The following is a 26,341-nucleotide window of genomic DNA, read 5'->3' on the forward strand; positions in this document are numbered from 1 at the left end:
GAAAACGCCAAATCCTAACCACTAGACCACCAGGGAACTCCCCTAATGAGCAATTATTAGATGTACAGCATACATCAGGAATTATTCACTCAGGAATTATTTATTAAGCAACTAATATATCCCAGGAATTATGGTAGGGATTGAGTATACATAGGTAAGTGCGACAGAGAATATCCCTGTGCCCATGAAGCTTACAGTCTAGTAGTCTATTGGGGATGGGGGAGAGGGGAAGATACAAAACAATAAACACCCACCTAAAAGTGCTATGAAGAAAAAAAGAAAAACAGTGGAGACAAATTTGATTTGGGGGTAGGGGTGTTGCAGAAAAGCCATTTTAAGGGTGTGACATTTAAGCTGATACCAGATAGATCAGTAGGAATTAACCAAGGGGTATATGCAGGGAATGAGAGGCATTCCATGCAGAGGGAGGAGCATTTGCAAAGATCCTGAGGTGGGAAAGGGCTTGCCATATTTTCAGAGCTGAAAAAATGCTGATATAGCATGACCCCAGAGACGAGAGATACATAGTACCCAGAGTACACAGGAGCTTATAGGCCATGTTAAGAAGTTTGGAACCTACTCTAAAGGGTTTGTAAGCTGTGTTAAGAAGTATATGGATTTTGGAACTTCCCTGGTGGTCCAGTGGTAAAGAATCTGCTTTCCAGTGCAGGGGACACTAGTTCAATCCCTGGTCGGGGAACTAAGATTCCACATGCCGCGGGGCAACTAAATCTGCACGCCACAGCTACTGAGCTCACGCACCTCAACGAGAGAGCCTGTGTGCTGCAAACCACAGAGTCCACAGGCTCTGGAACCTGCGCACCACAACTACAGAGCCCATGTGTTCTGGAGTCTGCGCGCCACAGCTAGAGAAGAGAAAACGCTCACGCCACAACTAGAGAGAAGCTCACATGCTGCAACTAAGACCTGACGCAGCCAAAAAAATAAATAAAATAAATAATAAATCTAAAAAAAAAGTATATGGACTTTATTCTACTATATGAAGCCACTGAAAAGTAGTTTTGAGAAGATCAGAGGTATGATTTTAAAAATGACTATTTTTGTAATACATGTTGGACACTATCTGGCATGCAAAAATATGTGAGACATGGTTCTTGTTTTTAAAGGCCGTCTAATTTAGGCCAGACATGAATACTGTTAAGTAAAATATAAGTGTATGTATTTTGAAAATAGTTGAAATTACAAATTTCACGCTAAGGGGATTTTATTGTTTTTCCAAATTCCACTTTTTCCTTCACAGAAACGCCTGGGCATTCAGCACTTACTATATGTGTTATTAAATCTCATCTTCAGTTTCCTAAAGTGTTTCAAAGTGTTTTCAATTACAGTACGGGAGGCAATATAGCACAGTGTTCATGCACGTTCTCAAGTCACCTGGATCTAGATTTGAACCCAGCCTTGTACTTACTAGCTGTGACCTTGGAGAAGTCACATTCTGGACAAAACATTCTGTACCTCAGTAATCATTTGTAAAATGGTGATAAGTTTAACCTTAATTCTTAAGGCTGCTGTGAGGAGTGAATGAGATAATTCTGGTAAAGTGTCTGGATCACCATAGGCTCTCAATATTTTTCTACATTAAATTGTTATTTGCTTCTCATGCCAATTAACTTTGACTAAAACTCCAGAGGCTTATTTCTTTATAAGACTGCCAGTTAAAATGTGCTTTAGCCATCTTAAAGGAAATGATGATTACAGAACACAGAAATTCTGACAATGAAAGTTTATGTAATAGAAATCTCATGCTCAAGTATGCAGCTCATGCAGTAGTATGCACAATGGCGGCAGTTACTAGCTCCTAAGACAGGAATTGCTACAGACAATAGGCTTTTGAATTGCTAGTTTTCAATACTATGGTGAAAAAAATAACATAAAACATGATGGGAAAAGCAATTATGTACATGGTTAGAATTCTCTTGCAAAGCTGACAGAAGTAAGACTCTCAATAAAGCTCTGAAGTTATACTCATTTTCAGCTGATGAAACAGGCAATAAAAGTAAACCAGTGTGTTTTAATGTATCTTCTAAATTTGCATGTGTCCAATAAAATCAAATACAAAATTTAAAAAAAAGTAAACTAATATTAAAAATGATCAGTAGTGGGGCTTCCCTGGTGGTGCAGTGGTTGAGAGTCTGCCTGCCGATGCAGGGGACACGGGTTCGTGCCCCGGTCCAGGAAGATCCCACATGCCACGGAGTGGCTGGGCCTGTGAGCCATGGCCGCTGAGCCTGCGCGCGTCCGGATTCCAAGTTAATGTTTCCCTGAGTTTAAGATATAAAATGGGATCTCAAAGTTTGGGATTTTCAGTAGGTTAAAACAGATAATAAAATAGGATGCCAAATATACATTTGTATAATTAGCATCATGAAGTAAGGGAACCATTCATCATACAGGTGACTTATAAGACAAAACAGTGATTAATAAAGTTCACCTGGAATTAGAAACATTTAAAAGACGAATATATTATTCCCTCTCCTCCAAACACACATACAAAGCCAATATGGTTCTCAATGCAAATGTTTTACTTTTGGAAACACTAACAAAGATATTTGAATCATATCTGCAGAACACTTGGAACACTGGGTAAATCATGAAAAGTAATGTAGGGAGACAGTTCTAGCTATTTGTAAAGCATTTAGTAATGATGCTCATCATGTTTTATGGTATTTAGATCAATTCAGAATGAAAAGTACCGTAGCTATTCCCCAAATCTCTAGACAAAGCAATGTAAAATTCCATTTTGTGCAAGGTTCTTACCACTAACAAGGCACTATCATCAGTGTGCTGAGACCTTCTGGATGGGAAGGGACACTGGAGAGGTGGAGAAAAATGAAGCAATGTCAAAAACAAGCTATGCACACACATGACGAGTTTCACAAATACACAAGCAAAGAGACATATTAACACATACTTGCGAAGATGCTGACATACAGGACCACATTCACAATCATTCAGAATTCATGCATTAAAATAGCTAATAAGTTGTTTCTGAGTAACGATTTTCTCCCAAAGAACTTGATCTTATTGCATAAAAACTTTCTAAAGCAAGGAGGGGAATAGGAATTATTCTCTGTTCTGAGAAGAGAAAGCTGAAGATGTAGCAGTAACATAAAGAATTTGTGGTCATTTAGTGAGCTAGTGACAAATTCAAAACAATAAACCCATGAGTCATGATTTCTAGTCTAGGCATCTCTTCATTACCTTTCTCAGACAAAACAAGGGTACAACTGGAAATTTTAAAACTATACATGTTATTTTCCTGAGGAGCTTTAGTTTTCAGATAATGAATTACTCCAGAATGACCAGTAAGGAAATGTTGGGTAAAAAAGAAAGAGTGTATTAACTTATCAAACTCTGACTGCCAAAGGTTTGTACAGAGTTATTACCATGTGAAGAAAAGACAACTGAAAGTGCTTGAGTGAATCTTTCAGGTACTATACCAATGCATAAGCTCTCAAATAAATAACCAAAAATAGTTATTATATGTCCAATAAGATTAAAAAAACCTTTATAATGGATAATTTAAAACATTTTAAGCAATACATCTTACCATTCCAGAAACACTTGTGCTTTGAAAGCATTGTGCTGAAGATTGATGCTTGTAAAGCCCCATGTGTTAGGTTTTCAAATAACTTATTTTACAAAAATCAAAGTCAACACTCACATGAAATAATGCCTTTATGCATTTTTAAAGGAAGTAATGATCATAAATTGAAAAAATAAGAAGGCAAAGATAAAGGAAAATAGCTAATGAAAAAGCCAAGTACAATAAAATATTCATTTAGTAATAAGCTTCATTTTAACAGGTCAAAATAGGTACACAGATTTTTTAAAAAAATGAATCATAAATTTTATTTCAAAATGTAAATGTCACTAAACGTGCACACATGTTAAAACAATAAAATTTACAATCTAGTTTATTTTTTTCTTTTTGCATAGGACATCATAATACAGAATCTAGGTGCACAGATTTTTAAAAGGTTAATAAACAATCTTACATGTTACATGTTACTTTGAAACGAAAATGTACTACTTAATATTATAAAACTAATGTGTACAATCAATAATATACACACTTAGGAAATGAGCACTGAAGCTGAAATACTATGTAGAGTTTTTTGTTTAATACCGACACCATTCACGTGTGCCAGATACAGCTCTCAGGACCATCTCTCATTACACAGTAGCTCTGAAAATGGATGAGGGAGATGAGAACTCTGCTGGGGATGGGAGGAGGGAAATAATCTCCAGACGGATGTGTATAGATTAAAAAAAAACCCAATCTATAGATTCTGATAAACTTCCCGGCCTGTGTCTTTTTCTCCCTAGTAAGGAGAATTTTGTGAGGGGTAAAAAAGAAAATGGCAACATTTTGATCACTGAAAACATATGATAATCACATGCAAAACATTTCATTTTCATTGCAATAATAAAAAGTTCCAAAGAAAGGTGATTATATAAACTTACCTCACCGTCTAAGGGGGGGTGTTGTTTTTGTGGACTTTGTGACGCTTTTTGCTATATAACCCCACACCCCCCAAAAAAGGGAAGCTGGTCAGAATCTAGAACACTGGGAATGGAAAATGCTATTTACTAAAATGATCACTCACATTAATCTCTGTATCTCTCGTGTATGGTATTTTTCTAGATCTACTGGTTAGAAGACGCTGCCCTTTCCCTTAAATAGCTTACAATTTAAAAGGGGAAAAGCAAAAATAAGCTGACAAACAGTATTTTCCTGTGTCTATAAGCATCTATATAAACAGAAATTTTTTAAAACTATGTTTTTTATATGTACATGGATATAAACACATTCATAGAGAGGTAATCTCTCACTAAATTCTCTCAATGAAATCATCCTCTTTCTTTAATGGCTTCAAATATCACTCTAATGCTAACAGCTTTAGCTCTCTCCTAACAGCCAAATTCCAGGCTCGCATTTTCAAATGCCTGTGGACACTCTCTACTTAGAAACCCCACTGTCATCTCCTGTTCAAAAAAACCCCTCAATTTCCCATACTAACTGGGTATTTCCCCCCAATTTGCTAATTCCTGTTATTATGTCAATAATATCACAGTATCTGTATAGTGAGTGTTTTACAATGTGTTCTTATGCACGGTATCTCAAGTGATTCTTCTTACTCTGTGAGATAAACAAACATCATAATCATATTCTTTTAAAGATGAGAAACTTGAGGATAGAGAGATTATATGATATGTGCACAGTAAGTAGCATAACTGAGAGCTGCACCTATGCCTTCTGACCCCAAATCCAACATTCTTTCCCAAAGCTAACTCCCATTAAAACCATTCTTTTAGCCTCAAACCCTTGCTTTGGAACCTTTTTTTTTTCACTCATTTTCAGTGATTTATTTAACATTCACTACACATCTATGTAAGACATAATGATGCTTCTCTTGAAATCTCTCTTATAGTTAATTTATAAAACCCTTTGTGGTAGTAGGGGGTGCAGCATACACCATACTAGTAAATAGGTGAAGCCATAATAATTCTGAAATAATTAATAGTTAAACATTAAACATATGAAGAAAATAAAGGCACAGAATGGCTCAGTAACTTTCCAAAAGTCAAGCACATACCAAGTAGCAAAGCTGGATTCAAATTCAGATATTTCCGATTCTAAGCCCTTACCACAGGACAACACTGCCTTTCCTTAGGAAAATTAGAAATCATCTAGTCTTATGCCTTCATTTTGTACCCTAATCTAATTATTGCAATTACTCTCTATTTCATTTTCCTTCTTTCATCTCTTTCTAACATATTCTAACATGAGTAATTAGTTTTTCAGAAGTACCTTCCCTGTCTTTTCTCCTGCTTAAGAACTAAAATTGTTCTTTTCTGCCTAATTGTTCAAGATCAAACTCTAATTTGACATTTAATCAAGGCTATCTACAATGTAATTATCTGTTACTAGTTATATGACTTCTACAGAAGGCAAGTTAAATGAGTTAATTTATGTAAAATGCATAGAACAACACTTAGGACATAGTATGTGTTAGCCATTATCATTTACTGAGAGTCAGTATAGCATTCTGGTCATAGACCAGGGTTTGGAGCCAGCCTGTCCTTTTTTTTTTTTTCTTTCCAGTTTTACTGAAATGTAACTGACATACAGCACTGTATAAGTTTAAGGTGTAATAGCATAATGATCTGACTTACATACATGATGAAATGATTACCACAATAAGTTTAGTGAACATCCACCATCTCATAAAGATAACAAAAGAGAAAGAAAAAAAATGATGAAATGAGAACTCTTAGGATTTACTCTCTTAACAACTTTCACATTTAACATATATTTTGTACATTGCAACCCTAACTCTTATTTATCTTATAACTGGAAGTTTGTACCTTTTGGCCACCTTCAGCCAATTCTCCTTCCCCCATGCCCTGTCTCTGGTAACCACAATTCTGACCTCTTTTTCTATTAGCTTGTCTGTTTGTTTGTTTTTGAAGTATAACTGACCTACAACACTATGTTAGTTCCTGGTGCAAAAGACAGTGATTTGATATTTCTATATATTACAAGGTGATCACCATGATAAGTCTAGTTACCATCTAGACTTTTTTTTTTAAAGAAACTGTTTATTTTCCATCAGCTTTATTTCCATTTTCTGTTCAGCCTGTCTTGATTAGAATCTTTGCTCTGCCACTTACTAGCTGAGTATTTAACCTTAGGAAAATTGTTATCCTCCCTGAGCATCAGAGATCATCATCACAGGCTTGATACATTTGAAAAAATATAAGAGAATTTATTATGTGTATGGTACTTAAAGAAGATATACTTTGGCTAGAGTTATGAAACAAGAGAGAAAGCAGCTAGAAGATGAGTGATTCATTTGTTCAATCATTCATTTAAAAAATATTTATTGAGCTTTACTAGGGGCTAAGACCTGCTTAAATCTAGCGATATAGCAGTGAATAAACATGACAGACATGGTCCCTGTCTTCATGGAGTTTACGGATAAATGGGAGAGACAGATATGTCACACGTGTGTGTGTGTGTGTGTGTGCGTGCGTGCGTGTGTGTGTATGTTTTTGTCCACACCACGTGGCTTGTGGGATTTTAGTTCCCCGACCAGGGATCAAACCCAGGCCCTTCGCAGTGAGAACGTGGAGTCCTAACCATTGGACCACCAGATAATTCCTGGGAGAGACAGATATTAAACAAGCAAAAATATAAATAATTATTTAACTATAAAGAAAAAATTCCAAGGTGATTTCAGAACAAAAAGACAAGTAACACAGGCAAAAAACTGAACCAGGTTTAGAGGCAACTATAGAGGCTGATTAAAAAAAGAACTGTTAACAGGGGTTGTTAATTGAGTAGATGTGGAGAAAACAGAAAGTAAAGAATCAAAGATGACTGAAGTATTAAACCTGTGAGCCTTGCAAATTTTTGGTATTCCCTAGAGGTAAGGAAGTCAGTGATAGGTTCAGATAACAATAGTTTATATTTGCATGGCACTTTACAGTTTACATATAGCATTTTCACTTTCCTGATGCACTAGAGATTTAGGAAATGGCAGCTGGATAGTAAAGTGATATGTCTAACGACAGACAGGTAGTTAAGAGTAGAGACTATCACTGTCCTAAAAGCAAGATCAATCACTTCTGATTGTCCTAAGCCTATCTACATATGAGGACAATTAATCTAATCACAAGCAGGAGACAGTTATACTATTTACTCAAGAATTCTTATAATTAAGATATCAACTCTTTTTTTTTTTTATTAAGACAATAAAATCTGACATCCTCAGAAAAACAAATAAGCACTTACTTCTAAGAAACGTTAGGAATATCATTCAATGAATCCAAAGGACTCACCTTGACAAAGTCCAGGACAGCATCTCTTTGAATCTGCTTGGTCCTTATTTTCTCTTCCTCATACTGCAGGGCAGCAAGTTGTGCCTCTCTCCGAGTACGTTCTATTAATTGTTCTCTTCTCCGATGAAGTTCCAAGTCTGCATGTGAAAACTAGAACAAAAGTATCATTTTGCATATGCAAGTAGCGATAAAGATCAACTTACCAATATTCTTTATCAATTTGGGAAACTACTGCTGACCCAAGCAACTTTTACTTTGCAGTCACCTAGCATTTCTTCAGGTGTGTTTATTGCTAATCTTTTCCCATCTTTGCACTGTGTTCTTACATGTATTATAAAGACTTATTTTCTGTCTGGTGTCTAAAAACACTGTTACCAGCATAAGTTGCACATATTATATTAACTGTAGATTGAAGAGACAGGTAATGAAATTTATAGATATTTGGCAATTAACTGTAATTTAAGTATTATAAAAGAAGAAAACCATCTTAATTTAAAAAACCCCACAAACTAAAACTGAAAAAAATGTTTTTACCTGATTATGACTTGGTGATAGTGATAAGAGAGAAGATGGCTCAGCTGGAACCCTGACCCAAAAAAGAAAAAAAGGAAAGAAAAAACTCTTTGATAAGACAGACAGATAGATAAAAGACAAGTGGAATTTTATTGTTAATGCAGCTTTCTATTAATCAGCAGGCAAACCGTCTGGTCAGCACTGAAAGACCAATTGCATTTTGTAAACTTGAGCCCAAGTCACTAAATTAAGCTACAGGAACACCTGATGTCTCCAACTCACATTTCACGTGATGATATCACTGATGAAGCTACAGATAGCTAACAACTGTCTATGTCAGCCAGTGCTGACAATACGGTTATTTGAGATCACTTCTCAAACAATATCGTTTCTTTACAGCACACTAAGTACTACAATCTTCTTTACTATCATGACTGAAACAAGATACGTGTAAATGGAGATGGTTTATACACAAAGCCATTTTATCAGCAGAAATCTGGAATACTACAGAACCTGTAACTGCACGTTTAAAGCACTCCTACTCCCATTTTAATTGAAGGAGCAATTTTAACAACAAAAGTAAAGATTTTGTTGATTTTTATCTTTTAGAAAAACATGAAACCTGATTTGATGCTTAAAAAAAAACAGTAAAACTTGCTTCTCAGTTTTATCAGTGCTAACTCTTATACTTTGATATATATTCCCTGTTGTAATTCCTGAATTTTAAAAATATAATATGTAAGAAACCAAAAACTTAAGCTATTCTACTATACTCTTTCATGCCACGTTTTTTTCTTATATTCGTTCCAAATCTTTGAAGTTTTCACAAAATTCTTTTTTAAAAAAAATTTCTAGCCATTAAAAAAACTTTTGACAGAATAAATTATGTTTATAATTTTTAAAAGGAACAGAACAACTACCAAATAAATTACTTAATAACTTCCTATACAAGGTTTAAAATAACGTTAAAGCTAGGGAAAAGCTTCTTTAACTTTCTACTAATCCTTGTCAACCCTTATCCTAGCATTCCTAATCAGTGCATCCTCAGTCACAAGTCTGACAAGATAAGAGGAGGAGAGTGGGTTGGTAGGGTAAGACTTTTAACTGGGATATAACCAATAACGTGAGATGAGTGACTCCAGTACTATATACTAGTCTGGGAGAAGAATAACTGGCATTAACTGCAAATTTGTCCCAAACTACTAATTTCACTGTTAACATTTCCTATAGCTTTTATTGGCCATCTGTAGATAAACTACACCAAAAAACCCAGAAAGGACCATGTAAACCCATCTCAAGTGGGTTTATGTGCCCTGATTTGAACACTATGTTTTAATAATGTTTTTCAAGCAAAACCTTTTAATATACACCTTCTTTCTACTCCCATTTCTTTACTCTCTTTTTATACCAAAACCTCTTTAAAAAGCTGGTTAAATCCATTGTTTCTACTTCATTTCATCCCATTTTATTTTGAACCCACACCAATCTGGATCTGTCCTCACAACTTCACTGAAAACTGCTCTCTTCAAGTCTGAGGCTTTACATGTCCAAATCCAATAGTTAATTTCTCAGCCCTCACCTTACTGAACCTACCAGCAGTATGTGTGACACTAACTGCATCAGTCAATAACTGCATGGAACTGAATTCTGCCAGCAACCTATATAAGCCGGGAAGTGGATTCTCCTCCAGGGTTCTCCAGATAAGAATCCAGGCCATCCAACACCTTGACTTTGGCCTTGTGAGGCCGTAAGCAGAGAAACAAGAGAAGCCTGCCCAGACTTCTATCTCTCACAACTGTAATATAATAAATAGGTATGTTTCAAGCTACTAAATTTGTGGTAATTTGTTATAAAGCACTAGAAAACTAATATATAAGGCAACTGAGCAAAAAGCTGGCTTTCAGTCAGTAAATTTAAGAAAACTGAAATCGTATCAAGTATCTCATCTGACCACAACGCTATGAGACTAGATAGCAATTACAGGAAAAAACTGTAAAAAAATACAAACACGTGGAGGCTAAACAATATGCTACTAAATAACCAAGAGATCGCTGAAGAAATCAAAGAGGAAATCAAAAAATACCTAGAAACAAATGACAATGAAAGCACGATGACCCAAAACCTATGGGGTGCAGCAAAAGCAGTTCTAAGAGGGAAGTTTATAGCAATACAATCCTACCTCAAGAAACAAGAAAAATCTCAAATAAACAAACTAACCTTACACCTAAAGCAATTAGAGAAAGAAGAATGAAAAAACCCAAAGTTAGGAGAAGGAAAGAAATCATAAAGATCAGATCAGAAATAAATGAAAAAGAAATGAAGGAAACAATAGCAAAGATCAATAAAACTAAAAGCTGGTTCTTTGAGAAGATAAACAAAATTGATAAACCATTAGACAGACTCATCAAGAAAAAAAGGAAGACTCAATCAACAGAATCAGAAATGAAAAAGAAGTAATGACACTGCAGAAATACAAAGGATCATGAGAGACGACTACAAACAACTATATGTCAATAAAAATAGGACAACATGGAAGAAATGGACAAATTCTTAGAAAAGTACAACCTTCCAAGACTGAACAGGAAGAAACAGAAAATATGAAAAGACCAATCACAAACACTAAAATTGAAACTGTGATTAAAAATCTTCCAACAAACAAAAGCCCAGGATGAGATGGCTTCACAGGTGAATTCTATCAAACATTTAGAGAAGAGTTAACACCTATCCTTCTCAAACTCTTCCAAAATATAGAAGAGGGAAGAACACTCCCAAACTCATTCTACGAGGCCACCATCACCCTGATACCAAAACCAGACAAAGATACTACAAAAAAAGAAAATTACAGACCAATATCACTGATGAATATAGATGCAAAAATCCTCAACAAAATACTAGCAAACAGAATCCAACAGCACATTAAAAGGATCATACACCATGATCAAGTGGGGTTTATCCCAGGAATGTAAGGATTCTTCAGTATACACAAATAAATCAATGTGATACACCACATTAACAAACTGATGGATAAAAACCATATGATAAACTCAACAGATGCAGAAAAAGCTTTTGACAAAATTCAACACCCATTTCTGATAAAAACTCTCCAGAAGGTGGGCATAGAGGGAAACTACCTCAACATAATAAAGGCCATATATGGCTAACCCATAGTCAACATCATTCTCAATGGTGAAAAACAAACCATTTCCTCTAAGATCAGGAACAAGACAAGGGTGCCCACTCTCACCACTATTATTCAACATAGCTTGGGAAGTTTTAGCCATGGCAATTAGAGAAGAAAAAGAAATAAAAGAAAAGTAATCCAAATCAGAAAAGAAGAAGTAAAACTGTCACTTTTGCAGATGACATGATGCTATACATAGAGAATCCTAAAGATGCTACCAGAAAACTACTAGAGCTAATCAATGAATTTGGTAAAGTAGCAGGATACAAAATTAATGCACAGAAATCTCTTGCATTCCTATACACTAACAATGAAAAATCTGAAAGAGAAACTAAGGAAACACTCCAATTTACCATTGCAACAAAAAGAATAAAATACCTAGGAATAAAACCTACCTAAGGAGACAAAAGACGTGTATGCAGAAAACTGTAAGACACTGATGAAAGAAATCAAAGACAATACAAACAGATGGAGAGATATACCATGTTATTGGATTGGAAGAATCAATACTGTGAAAATGACTATATTACCCAAGGCAATCTACAGATTCAATGCAATCCCTATCAAACTACCAATGGCATTTTTCACAGAACTAGAACAGAAAATTTTACAATTTGTATGGAAACACAAAAGACCCCGAATAGCCAAAGCAATCTTAAGAAAGAAAAACAGAGCTGGAAGAATCAGGCTCCCTGACTTCAGACTATACTACAAAGCTACATTAATTAAGACAGTATGGTAACCAGCACAAAAACAGAAATATAGATCAATGGAACAGGAAAGAAGGCCGAGAGATAAACCCACACACATATGGTCACCTTATCTTTGACAAAGGAGGAAAGAATATACAATGGAGAAAAGACAGTCTCTTCAATAAATTGTGCTGGGAAAACATGTAAAAGAATGAAATTAGAACACTTCCTAACACCATACACAAAAATAAACTCAAAATGGATTAAAGACCTAAATGTAAGGCCAGACACTATAAAACTCTTAGAGGAAAACACAGGCAGAAGACTCTATGACATAAATCACAGCAAGATCTTTTTTGACCCACCTCCTAGAGTAATGGAAATAAAAACAAAAATAAACAAATGGGACCTAATGAAACTTAAAACCTTTTGCAAAGCAAAGGAAACTACAAACAAGACGAAAAGACAACCCTCAGAATGGGAGAAAATATTTGCAAATGAAGCAACTGACAAAAGATTAATCTCCCAAATATACAAGAAGGTCATACAGCTCAATTTCATAAAAACAAAAAGCCGAGTCCAAAAATATGCGGAAGACCTACACAGACATTTCTCCAAAGAAGATATACAGGTTGCCAACAAACACATGAAAGGATGCTCAACATCACTAATCATTAGAGAAATGCAAATCAAAACTACAATGAGGTATCACCTCACACCAGTCAGAATGGCCATCATCAAAAAATACTACAGGGGCTTCCCTGGTGGTGCAGTGGTTAAGAATACACCTGCCAATGCAGGGGACACGGTTTCGAGCTCTGGTCCAGGAAGATCCCACATGCCGCGGAGCAACTAAGCCCGTGCATCACAACTACTGAGCCTGTGCTCTACAGCGCACAAGCCACAACTACTGAGCCTGCATGCCACAACTACTGAAGCCCGCACGCCTATAGCCTGTGCTCTGCAGCAAGAGAAGCCATTGCCATGAGAAGCCCACACACTGCAACGAAGAGTAGCCCACACTCGCTGCAACCAGAGAAAGCCCACGTGTAGCAACGAAGACCCAATGCAGCCAAAAATAAATAAATTAAAAAAAAAAACTACAAACAATAAATGCTGGACAGGGTGTAGAGAAAAGGGAACCCTCTTGCACTGTTGGTGGGAACGTAAACTGATACAGTCACTATGGAGAACAGTAAGGAGGTTCCTTAAAAAACTAAAAAACAGGAATAAAGACGCAGATGTAGAGAATGGACTTGAGGACATGGGGGATGGGGGGTGGGAAGGGGAAGATGGGACAAAGTGAGAGAGTAGCATTGACACTGACATATATACACTACCAAATGTAAAACAGGTAGCTAGTGGGAAGCAGCTGCATAGCACAGGGAGATCAGCTTGCTGCTTTGTGACCACCTAGAGGGGTGGGATAGGGAGAATGGCAGGGAGACGCAAGAGGGAGGGAATATGGGGATATATGTATATATATAACTGATTCACTTTGTTATATAGCAGAAACTAACACAAAATTGTAAAGCAATTATACTCCAATAAAGATGTTAAAAAAAAAAGCTGGCTTTCACCTTGAGGGTGGGTGTATCATATCCTAGGAATCTTGGGCTTTACTTATGATGGATACAGGAGGCAGGAAGGACAAAAGATAAAGCTGAGGTCCCCCCACTACAGGGAAATGTAACAAGAAATCCTTGCATGACAGTGGAATCTCAAATGACCACACTTTCAATATAAGGACACATGGTAACTAAAAAGCTATTTTGAGATAAATTTCAAAGATATGAAATGTAACTAAATGGCCATGAACTAACCAATAAGACTAAAAAGTCCAAGTTATAAGACTTCTTTCATTATTCTCCCTACATTTTCTTTATCCATCTATATTTCAGTCTCCTAAAGAACTTCAATATCCTGTCAAGTGTAATAAAGAATGATGTATGACACTATCTACACGATAAATTTACTGTTGTTTAAGAATAGGCATATCAAGTCTACCACTTTAAGATTTCATAAAAACAGAAAGGAAGCAATAAAACCAAAGGCTGGGAATTTTTCAACTATTGTCATGCAGTTTATGACAAGAAACTTTTTGGAATTCAAGGATAAGAAGCAGTAGTCTTGAAAAAAAAAAGAAGCAGTACTCTAAATGGCTAAGCTAAGTCTAGAAATATTGTGTAAGGCACTAATTGTAGATAAAAGATCACTTCAATTGAGATAGGAATGAGGAATATATTGCTGTCTCTGTCTGTGGCTCTGTTTCTAATCAAAAGTTTAAGTAAAATAATTGCAGGACTCTGGAAATTCATTTAGCCCTCTTTATGCATAAATCCAGACATATCACTATAAAATCTCACTGCTATTAAGTATCTTCAAATCAAATAATTATACAGGTAATGGTTTAGGTGATCTGAATTTAGAATGAATAAATCAATTTTACTTCTTTTTCTATTACCTAAGCACAAAGGTATATTTCACTTAGCTCTCAATACACCATATTTAAAACACATAGTATCTAAACATCTTCATTATACATAGATCTACACAAAACCAAAATCATTTCATTACCTAATTACTGAGTTTTAAGACAGAAAGAAATAAGTAGAATTGGTTTTTCAAACCTGTTTTGATGTGAATATCTTCTCGTGTCTTCTGTTTTTTGAAATTCCCTCATGGGTACTGGCTTTACTGGTGAACCCTAGGCCAAAAAACGAAAAACAGATCAATTTAACACATGTATCCACATGTATCCAGAAAAGTGTAATTACACAGCTCATATTCAACTTGGCATTTAGAGATCTGTATATTACACTAAAAATATTTTAACAGAAACTTCAAATGTGAATTTTCATGTTTAAAAGCATTATAGGCTGTATTACTGCTTTGGTAAAGCACAAAACTGTTCACAATCCAAAATCATTTATTTTAAAAAGAGCAGATTTTCTTCACACTGTATTTTATGAATTATAATGACCACATAGTAATATTTACTAGATGATAAGATGTGAAAGTTGAAAAGGATCTTAGAGATCATCTAGTACAAACTTCCATCTAAAACAGGAATTCCTACCAACCCTACCGTGACTTTTGCTCAGCCTCTCTTGAATATTTCTAGTAATAGGAAGTTCACTGGGGAGATTACATTTCTTTACTTCTTCATCATCATAAATTGTTACTTATGTTAGTCAGACAAATAGTCCTGGGGATGCTGGTGGAATACCAAGATAAAGCAAAAAGTAATTTCTATTTATGGTAAAATATGATATTAATTAAAAGAGAAATAGTGGCAATTTATTTATAAACTGAAGGGTAAAGGTCATTTCGAAAAACATTACCAAAGAAAATTAAACTGGCTTAAGTTATATGGACTATATACTGAAAAATAAAAGTATAAATCAAAGGTAGAGGCTCATGGGATATCACACCACATATTTTGTCAAATGAGAATCTATAAAAATAATATAATCTTACTTCAACACCAAAAATAATCATCAAAATGGGTATTCTGGAAGGGGAAAAAAAAACTTATCCAAAAAAAAAAAAACACCCTAAAAGTCAAATGTAAAACTATTTATAGTCTATCTCCAAGAAATAGGCACATCACAAATAACTAGAAAATCTTCTTTGGTGAGTTACTCCAAAGGGCTAAAGCTGACTCCTGTAAAGTCTGGGCATAATGATCATATTAAATGAGATACAATTCTAGAATCTTGATGAGAGAATAATTACTCTAATTTCAGTGAATATGACTTTTTAAGTGAAGAAAAATCTCTCCTAGTATGTTAACATCAGTGACTTATCACCCTGGTTTTACAATACTGCAATTACCTAAAATTATTGCAAGGGGTACATGAAATTTTCATGACAAAATGAATGTAACATTGGTTTAATTTAAAAAATAAATATGTCGTAGTCTATAAATATGTCATACCTTATTTATCACAGTATCACTATGTATGTGACAGGCATTATGATAAAATTAAACAATAGCAGAGTGTTTAAAATCTCAAATTGTTTTTAACAACCCATGTTTAGGTAGTATCCAAGAATATAGAAAATATTTCTTCACTGGTTATTAAACCATTTAAAATAATACTGCTTTATTTTATTTTTATAGGTGCCAAACTTTAGAAAGCTTTATGACACAAAAGTCATAAAGAGCCTTATGACAGAATCATAAAAACTACTATATATAGTAGGTAGATGGAATCAAAAAACTTAATACAAATTAGCCAATATAATGGATTAAAGAAATGATACAATTTTTCATCAGTAGTATAACGTGCATTTTCACTTTTAGTAGAAACACCTCATCTACACAGCCTAATTAACAATAAAATGGTCAAAGAGACAGACCACAAGAAAAAGGATTCCCTTTTAGATTATAATGTGCATTGTTAACTTAAGCTTTATTGCAAAGTAGTTGCCCTCTGCTCTAGCAGAAGTGCTTACAGCCTGAACCACAAGTAGTTTCATTAATCACAGGTACACACTGCTATCTGTAGGCTGTAGGACTTTGATTTACAGTAGTTCACTTTATCTTCTGGTTTCACTTTTCGAGGTTTCAGTCACCCACAGTCAACCATGTTCCAAAAATATTAAACGGATAACTTCAGAAATAAACAATTCATAAGTTTTAAATTGCACGCTGTTCTGATGAAATCTCAAGCTGTCCCGCTCCATCCCACCTGGGCTGTAAATCGTCTCTTTGTCCAGAGTATCCTGCCTGTTAGTCCGTTAGTAGCCGGCTCAGTTAGTCTCTCTTGGTTAACAGATTGACTGTCGCAGTATAGCAGTGCCTATTTTACTAAATAATGGCCCCAAGTGCAAAAGTAGTGATGTTGGCAATTCGAATATGCCAAAGAGAAGTCATAAAGTGCCTCCTTTAAGTGAAAAGGTGAAAGTTCTTGAATTAATAAGGAAAGAAAAGAAATTGTATGCTGAGGTAAGATCTATAGTAAGAAGAAATCTTCTATCTGTGAAATTGTGAAGGAAAAAGACATACATGCTAGTTTTTTTTTTATATAATGTATTTTAATTAATAGCGTAGTACAGTTTTTGTTTTTGTTTTTTTGTTTTGTTTTGCGGTACGCGGGCCTCTCACTGTTGTGGCCTCTCCCGTTGCGGAGCACAGGCTCCGGACGCGCAGGCTCAGCGGCCGTGGCTCACAGGCTCAGCGGCCGTGGCTCATGGGCCCAGCCACTCCATGGTATGTGGGATCTTCCCGGACCGGGGCACGAACCCTTGTCCCCTGTATCAGCAGGTGGACTCTCAACCACTGCGCCACCAGGGAAGCCCTACATGCTAGTTTTGCTGTTGCACCTCAAACTGCAAAAGTTACAGTCACAGCATGTGATAAATGAATGCTTAGTTAAGATGGAAAAGGCATTAAATTTGTACAATGAAATATTTCGAGAGAAACAACATTCATATAACTTGTTACAGTATATTGTTATAATTTTTCTATTTTATTATTAATTATTCTTAATCTCTTACTGTGACTAATTTATAAATTAAACTTTATCATAGGTGTGTATGTATAAGAAAAAAACATAGTACATATAGGGCTCAGTACCATCCGTGGTTTCAGGCAACCATCCACTAGGGGTCTTAGAATGTACACCCTGTGGATATGGGGTGGGGGGAATACTTACTGTACATAACTTTATCCAGCTTTAAATACAAGAATGTCATTTGAACACCAACAAAAAATACTGTGTTCAAAAGTCTTCAGACAGGAAGACCAAGGGTTTTTTTTTTTTTTTAAAGAATGATAATAACACTCTATAACATGTCCCACTTGAAGTGACTATTCGCTATTTCTAAAAGACTAAATACATCATTCTCCAAAAAGGCCCCAAGTGTTTCTCAAATAATCCCTGCTCAAAGCCTGGGACCAACTCCAGACATTAACATCACACACACTGAAGTGCAGCCATTTTATTATGCTGACTAGATACACTGAAGAATGCTATTTCTACTTGAGACCCTTGGGGAATTGGCAGAGATTTTTGCAGTGGGCTTGAATGCTCATTTGTTTTCTAAGGCAACTCAATGCTCCACTATAAGAGACATCCAAGAATTTTAATGGCAAACAATTTATATTCTGTGTGACTTCACATAAAAGCGCCAATATAATTAAGCTCATCATAAAAACTCTATGGTTAAGTTTGTATGTTGCTCCAAAAGTCAGCAGTTTGGTTCAGTTCTTAATTACTGATCAAAGTATGATTTACCAGTTAATAACAATAAAAAAACAATAAGAACAACAATGAAAAGCATCATATTCCTCTGCATTTTCTTCCAAGGCATAGGATACTCTTAGGACTTCTTTTATTCCTTCTTCAAAATTCTGAAATCTGTATTTTTATTTGAAAAATAAACCTAAACTTTACTTGAGTATTGTCTGATTTTAAAAATAAATCTGAAAAACTCAGTAATAAAATTGGAACTAAATATAATAAAACAAATAATTAAGCCTAAACCAACAAATCACTGATATGACAGAAATTTATACTGTCATAAACTGTTTTTACTAGGGGATAGCAAAAAATTTAAGCTACGTGTGTATACTACCTCATGAGAGATTCGCCGTTGTTCAATATATGCCATAAACTGTGAACTGAGGCTGTCTGAGTCCAGGCCCTTGGGTGGTCTCACTTCTTCCTCTTCTTCCTCTGCAGTACAGCTGTCAATATAGTCAATCTGATCCAGATCATGTTCCACTGTTCATATGACACATACACACACAGACATCAGAAAAAACATTCAAATTAGATAGCCAACAAAAACACTGAATTGCATTCTTTCCTTTTCTTTAACCTTTTCTATTCTGAAACTGGGAGGAATAAGTTTAAATTTAATAAGCCTTTATTATTTAGTCCATGGCCACTCACAAAAATAGGCTAAAGAAAAAATCTTAGTCCTAATTCACTATAAAGAATGCAGTAATTGATGGTAATTATTGGAAAACAGACCTCTAATATTTCTCTTTTCTTTAGACAACTCTTGACTATTTTAAACAAGACAGTTTGAGTTTGTGAGACAGATAAGAATAATAATTTTTTAAAATCGGAAAATATATATTCTTTTAGTTTTTTTTTTTTTTTCATGTTTTAGGTTTGGGGCTTAATCGTACCTCTTTAAAGAGCTGGGAGGCAGAAAACCTAACACAATCAACTCAAAATAAAAGTGAAAAGACAGGAGGAAAGTGGACTTGGTGATAAAGAAGTAGATACTGACGACTGTTCCCTTTCCTGTAACTGTTGTCCATAACTAGAACAAGATTTATTTTCCTATTTAGAAAATTATTTTCTAGAGGTCAGTATTGCAGATATTTTGTAGAGGTGTGGATGGAAGGAAATCATTTGAGGAATTTTTGCTTCTCAAAATGCTCTGGGGTGAGGAGAAGAACATAAATAACATATAGCTACATCATTATTTCTTCTAACACAGTTGGGTGCACCCCATTAATTTGTTTTTAAGTTTAAAAAGTAACTATTTTTAAAAGCCACTTTAAATGGCACACTAGAAAAAAAAAAAACTTACTACTAAGACGGTTTCTCCAGAGATGTATTAACTCCCAGCCATTATTGTATGGTGGTCTACAGGCTGCCTAAAAGTTGCAGTTGCTAGGAATAGTAAATTTGAAGAAGTCTATTTCTTAATTTAGTTTTCTGACTCAATTATTTCTAACTAATTCCATAACAGCAGTTAATATAAAAATGAATTGACTTATCATAATTATATAAATAGATAAAAGGCTGAAAAGGTTTTAAGTCTACATCCATGTTAGAAACCAGGTACGTAAATGCATTTTTCCAATGTGCTACAACTTGTGTGACTAAATCAACAGTTCATTTTATAACGATCTCCCAAGAAAGCAGCACCACTTTTTCATACTGTCTAGACCAGTGCTATCCAAGAGAAATAGAATGTAAGCTATGAAAGTGAACCACACATGTAATTTTAAATTACCTAGTAGCCACATAAAAAAGTCAAAAGAAAAGGTGACATTAATTTTAATAATATATTTTACTTTGTTCAATATATTTAAAATATTATTATAACATATAATCAATATAAAGTATTACTGATGTTTTACATTCTCTTTCTCATGCAACGGCTTCAAAATCTGATGTGTGTTTTACATTTATAGTACAGCTCAATTCAGAAAAGCCACATTTCAAATGCTCAATAACCACATGTGGCTACTGGCACAGATCTAGAGATTCTTTTAAGTCTGAAATGAACCAATGGGAAAGATATCTCATACAAAAGCAAGATTAAAATGAAAAGTACTGAAATGGTAAGTGACAAGAGTAAAAAAAGAATATAAGATGGTAAGGAAAAAAAGGCGGGGCAAACCATTTAATTGAACTCATCGTTCAGAGATGAAAGGTCTTCTTAGATAATATAATAGATTTCTGGAAAATCAAAGTCATTTCTCCCTTATACCTGGCCCTTAACATTTAAACATTAGGATTTGGTAATTCAAACTAAAGCAATATTGAATGGAATGCTAAAATCAAGAGTCTGCTGCAGAAGCACAAGAAAGCAGAAAGAGCTCCGTTTGTTAATGAACTATAAAAATAAATTAAAAAATTTTTTTTAATTTAAATTACAAAATTTAAAATACCAGAATAAGGAAAACTTGGATTCAGATGCCCATGAAGAGCACAATTCCAGATGAAAGAAAAGGCAGACATCAAGGAATGCACTGAATTCCTAAAAGAGGTCAAATAATGACCACAAAGAGAATCTTTAAAAAGGAGAATAGTAGGGCTTCCCTGGTGGCGCAGTGGTTGAGAGTCCGCCTGCCGATGCAGGGGACACGGGTTTGTGCCCTGGTCCGGTAAGATCCCACATGCCACGGAGCGGCTGGGCCCGTGAGCCATGGCCGTTGAGCCTGTGCTCCGCAACGGGAGAGGCCACAACAGTGAGAGGCCCGCGTACCGCAAAAAAAAAAAGGAGAATAGTACTTCAAAGAAGATCATGGTTAAATCAAGATTAAAAAAGATCTATTCCAGGTAAACTGTCTTTAGTAAAGTTTCCTCCCAAAATAAGAATAAGGGAAAAACATCGTATTTTAATTGCAAGTCTGAAACAGAGAAACTGAAATTTAACCCTAATAGAAAACATTTTTTTTCTAATCAGATGAGAAGAGGAGAGAGGTCTTTAAAGAAAGACTGGAAGAAGCTACAGATACACAGATAAAAGGAGTGGATGTGAAAAGGCCACTTAAAAAGTCAGAGAGATTATAAAGACTTTGGATGTCATCAGGAATCATGTTTACCTCCACCATTTGTTACTATTATACTGCTGCGATTCTCCTGGTACTGGCTTTCTCTTCGTAGTCTTTGTTCTTTAGTAATTTCTGCTACTCGAAGAGGCAGATCTGAAAATTCATCTGTAGGCTTAAAAAAATAGCAGAAACATTAAAATAAATCATTTCAAGTTTTAAGACAACATGGTACTTAAAGCACAGATATAATATAAATTCATTAGAATTTATATTTAAGAAGAAATAGCAAAGTAGTTTTACAGATGCATCTAGAGATGCACATATTATCCAACAATATGAATGTACTTTATGCCACTGAAACCACTCTTAAAAATGGTTAAAATGGTAAATTTAATACGTATTTCACCACAATTTTAAAAAAGAGGGTATATATGACTCTATATACATACACATATGAATTTAAAGTATTGACATAAATGTATCTGTATTGATATAGCCACAATCATGTACACACCCACCCACGCACAAATACCCAAGCAATTACAAATGACAAATGGGCTGTATTCCAAAATTAACTTGCTTTAGACTCCCAATAAAACAATGTTACAAATGGTACATTACTAGTCTTACTAAACAAAACCTTAATCATTTAACCTAATTTATAGCTAAAATATTATACCTTAGTAATTTAAAAAGAAGAGAGAAAACATAATGCTGATAATTAAAAGAGAAAAATGAGGGACTTCCCTGGTGGTACAGTGGTTAAGAATCCACCTGCCAATGCAGGGGACATGGGTTCGATCCCTGGTCTGGGAAGATCCCACATGCTGAGGAACAACTAAGCCTGTGCACCCTAAAGCCTGCTTGTCACAACTACTGAGCCCACGTGCTGCAACTACTGAAGCCTGCATGCTGTAGGGCCTGCACACTGCAACTACTGAGCCCGTGTGCTGCAACCACGGAAGCCCGCGCACCTAGAGCCCGGGCTCTGCAACAAGAGAAGCCACCGCAATGAGAAGCCCACGCACCACAACGAAAACCCAAACGCAGCCGAAAAAAAAAGAGAGAGAGAAAAATGATATAATTAGCTGAGAAAGTTACTTATTTATCTTGAGCATGTGGATACTCTTCATTAAGGTTCCCATCTCACTACCCATCAGCCTACAGTTCTATTTTCTCACCTTACAAGTACCCTTTCTACCACCTCTGCTCAAGATTATACAGGCCCTCAACGTTCAGGTTTCAGTTGTAACTGGCTCAGTTCCCATTTGACCGTCCAGGATATAAAATTATTTATACAACACAATGAGGTAACAAATATGTAAAACACACATGGTAAAAGATGGTAAAGAAACATAATATCATTTCTGATGGTAGGACTATGTGGGATTTTTACTCCTCCCTTGGCTATTCTATATTTTATATAACAAGAAATTGAGTCCAGTTAAGACACTTAACCATTTTCATCATTTTATTTTTCCTTAAGTTATAACATGCAGAATAGAAGAAACACTTACTTCATTCCCTGACCATCTCTTATCACCACTGTCCACACTATTGAAACCTGAATCAAGGGCTCCATAGGGGCGACCTGAGTATAATTCTTCGTGGCTGCCAAAAAGAAACTTTAGTTGTTAATGTAAAGTTTGAGATTTTAAAAATTAACATTTGAAATAAATCAGATGCAATTTTACTCATAAACATTTTCATGGCATTCAGGGACTTAACTATTTAGAATGAAATGAATATTCATTTAACTTTTTAATATGAAAAATTCCAAATTCAAAGAAAGTAGATAGAATGGTATAATGAACTCCCATGTACTCATTATCCAGCTCTAAAAATATCCACATTCTGACTTCATCTATTCCTCCAGTCATTCCCAATGCCCCCCTCAATTATTTTTATTTTTAACAGTACTCTTTTTCTTAAAGTGAAATTTACATACATTTAAATGCACAAACTTTGACAAATGAAAACATCTTTGTAACATACATGCCTATCATGATATAGGACATTTGTACTTTGCCAGAAAATTCCCACACATCCCTTCCCAGTCAACTTCCTTTACCTCACCACTATGTGCTCCTAAGAGGCAACTACCATTCAAATTTTTTTCACCTGAATTAGTATAGAACATCCTCAAAGCTGTCCAAGATCTAATTCCTGGAACCCATAAATATGTTACTTTACATTGCAAATGGGAATTAAGGTTGCAGATAGAAGTAAGGTTGCTAATCAGAGGACCTTAAGTTAGAGAGATTATCCTGAATTATCTGAATGGGCTCGATGTAATCACAAGGTTCCTTAAACATGGAAGAGGGAAATAGAAGAGGAGGATTCAATGCTGGCTTGAAGATGGAGGGAGGGGACCAAGAACCAAGGTAAGAAGACAGCCTCTAGAAGTTGAAAAAGGCAAGGAAATACATCCTACTCAACGCAGGATGGCAGAATGCAGCTCTGCCATCATCTTAATTTTAGCTCAATGAGACCAAGATTTAGACTTCTGACCGACACAACCATAAAATAATAAATCTGTGTTGTTTAGGTCTCTAAGTTTGGGGTGGTAACAAAAGAAAAGTAATACAATTAGTTCTGCTTATTCCAGAATGCATAAAAATGGTATATGTACTCTTTTTCTACTCAGCATCATGTCAGTGAAATTCTTGATGTTTTTAATACCTTGGAGTAGAATGGATGAATTGTATGGTAAGCATAGGTTTAACTTAAAAAACAAAAACAAAAAAACCCTGCCAACCTGTTTTTGAAAGTAGCTGTATCATTTTGCATCTCCACCAGCAATGTATTGGAGTTCTAGCTGCCAACACTGTATTCCCAGTCATTAATTTTAGTTATTATTCTGATGGGTATAAAATGTGGTGTTAATTTGTATTTCTCTGATGACTGGTGATAATTAACATCAGTGATATTTAATACCTTTGTATGTGCTTATTGGCCGCTCATTTATCTTCTTTTGAGAAATCTCTGTTCAAATCTTTTGCCCATTAAAAAATGCAACATCAATAATCTTAAAAATATTTTGCTAAGTAAAAGAGGCCAGACAAAATGCTACATAATGTTCGATTTCATTTCTATGAAATTCTAGAAAATGCAAAACTATACTGACAGAAAGCAGATGAGTGATTGCCTGGGGCTGAGGGTGATAAAAAAATATATATCGTGATTGTGTTGGCAGTTTTGTGACTGTATTCATGTACTAAAACTGAGTTGCACATTAAAATGGGTAAATTTTATTATTTGTAAATTTTATCTCAATAAAGCTGTTTAAAAAAACGTGCCAATCCATTTTTCCAAAATGGATGTTCCAGTTTTACTTTTTACATATTGTATTACATAAGCAATATGAGAGCACTGGTTGTTCCACATCCTAACATTTGGTGTTCTCAGTCTTAATTTTATTCCTTCTTGTAGATGTGCAGTGATATCTCATTACATTTCGATGATGACCAGTGATAAGCACCTTTTTGTGTGCTTATTACTCATTTATATATCTTTCTTCGTAAAGTCTATTCAAGCCTTTTGTCCATTTTTCAACGGGGCTGTCTTTTTTTTTAATTAACATCTTTATTGGAATAATTGCTTTACAATGCTGTGTTAGTTTCTGCTTTATAACAAAGTGAATCCGTTATACATATACATATATTCCCATATCTTTTCCCTCGAGTCTCCCTCCCTCCCACTCTCCCTATCCCACCACTCTAGGTAGTCACAAACCACTGAGCTGATCTCCCTGTGCTATGTGGCTGCTTCTCACTAGCTATATATTTTACGTTTGGTAGTGTATATATGTCCAAGCCACTCTCTCACTTTGTCCCAGCTTACCCTTCCCCCTCCCCATATCCCCAAGTCCATGCTCTAGTAGGTCTGTGTCTTTATTCCCGTCTTACCCATCGGTTCTTCATGACCTTTTTTTTTTTCTTAGATTCCATATATATGTGTTATCATACGGTATTTGCTTTTCTCTTTCTGACTGACTTCATTCTGTAAGACACACTCTAGGTCCATCCATCACACTACAAATAACTCAATTTCATTTCTTTTCATGGCTTGAGTAATATTCCATTGTATATATGTGCTACATCTTCTTTATCCACTCATCTGTCGATGGACACTTAGGTTGCTTCCATGTCCTGCCTATTGTAAATAGAGCTGCAAAGAATATTTTGGTACATGACTCTTTTTGAATTATGGTTTTCTCAGGGTATATGCCCAGTAGCGGGATTGCTGGGTCGTATGGTAGTTCTATTTTTAGGTTTTTAAGGAACCTCCATACTGTTCTCCATAGTGGCTGTATCAATTTGCATTCCCACCAACAGTGCAAGAGGGTTCCCTTTTCTCCACACCCTCTCCAGCATTTATTGTTTCTAGATTTTTTGATGATGGCCATTCTGACTGGTGTGAGATGATATCTCATTGTAGTTTTGATTTGCATTTCTCTAATGATTAATGATGTCGAGCATTCTTTCATGTGTTTGTTGGCAATCTGTATATCTTCATTGGAGAAATGTCTATTTAGGTCTTCTGCCCATTTTTGGATTGGTTTGTTTGTTTTTTTTTATTGAGTTGCATGAGCTGCTTGTAAATTTTGGAGATTAATCCTTTGTCAGTTGCTTCATTTGCAAATATTTTCTGCCATTCTGAGGATTGTCTTTTGGTCTTGTTTATGGTTTCCTTTGCTGTGCAAAAGCTTTTAAGTTTCATTAGGTCCCATTTGTTTATTTTTGTTTTTATTTCCATTTCTCTAAGAGATGGGTCAAAAAGGATCTTGCTGTGATTTATGTCATAGAGTGTTCTGCCTATGTTTTCCTCTAA

General features: G+C 35.2%; 1 protein-coding gene across 8 annotated transcripts in view; it reads right to left on the minus strand.

Moving 5' to 3' along the window:
• LRCH3 (leucine rich repeats and calponin homology domain containing 3) overlaps positions 1–26,341 on the minus strand; it is a 112,009-nt gene that overhangs the window by 24,976 nt on the left and 60,692 nt on the right. For 5 of the 8 annotated variants that reach the window (XM_024754755.1, XM_024754752.1, XM_024754753.1 and 2 more), the window contains exons 7-13: positions 23,026–23,119; positions 21,560–21,680; positions 18,841–18,989; positions 14,886–14,962; positions 8,404–8,455; positions 7,870–8,019; positions 2,779–2,832 (exon numbers count right to left, since the gene is read on the minus strand). In XM_024754755.1, coding sequence (XP_024610523.1) covers positions 2,779–2,832; positions 7,870–8,019; positions 8,404–8,455; positions 14,886–14,962; positions 18,841–18,989; positions 21,560–21,680; positions 23,026–23,119 — 697 coding nt within the window. The remainder of the gene's footprint in view (positions 1–2,778; positions 2,833–7,869; positions 8,020–8,403; positions 8,456–14,885; positions 14,963–18,840; positions 18,990–21,559; positions 21,681–23,025; positions 23,120–26,341) is intronic. The other 3 variants (XM_024754756.1, XM_024754754.1, XM_024754751.1) reach the window with 1 other exon arrangement.

The sequence above is a fragment of the Neophocaena asiaeorientalis genome, unplaced genomic scaffold (assembly GCF_003031525.2).
Source record: "Neophocaena asiaeorientalis asiaeorientalis breed wild unplaced genomic scaffold, Neophocaena_asiaeorientalis_V1.1 scaffold423, whole genome shotgun sequence".
Classification (NCBI taxonomy): domain Eukaryota; kingdom Metazoa; phylum Chordata; class Mammalia; order Artiodactyla; family Phocoenidae; genus Neophocaena; species Neophocaena asiaeorientalis.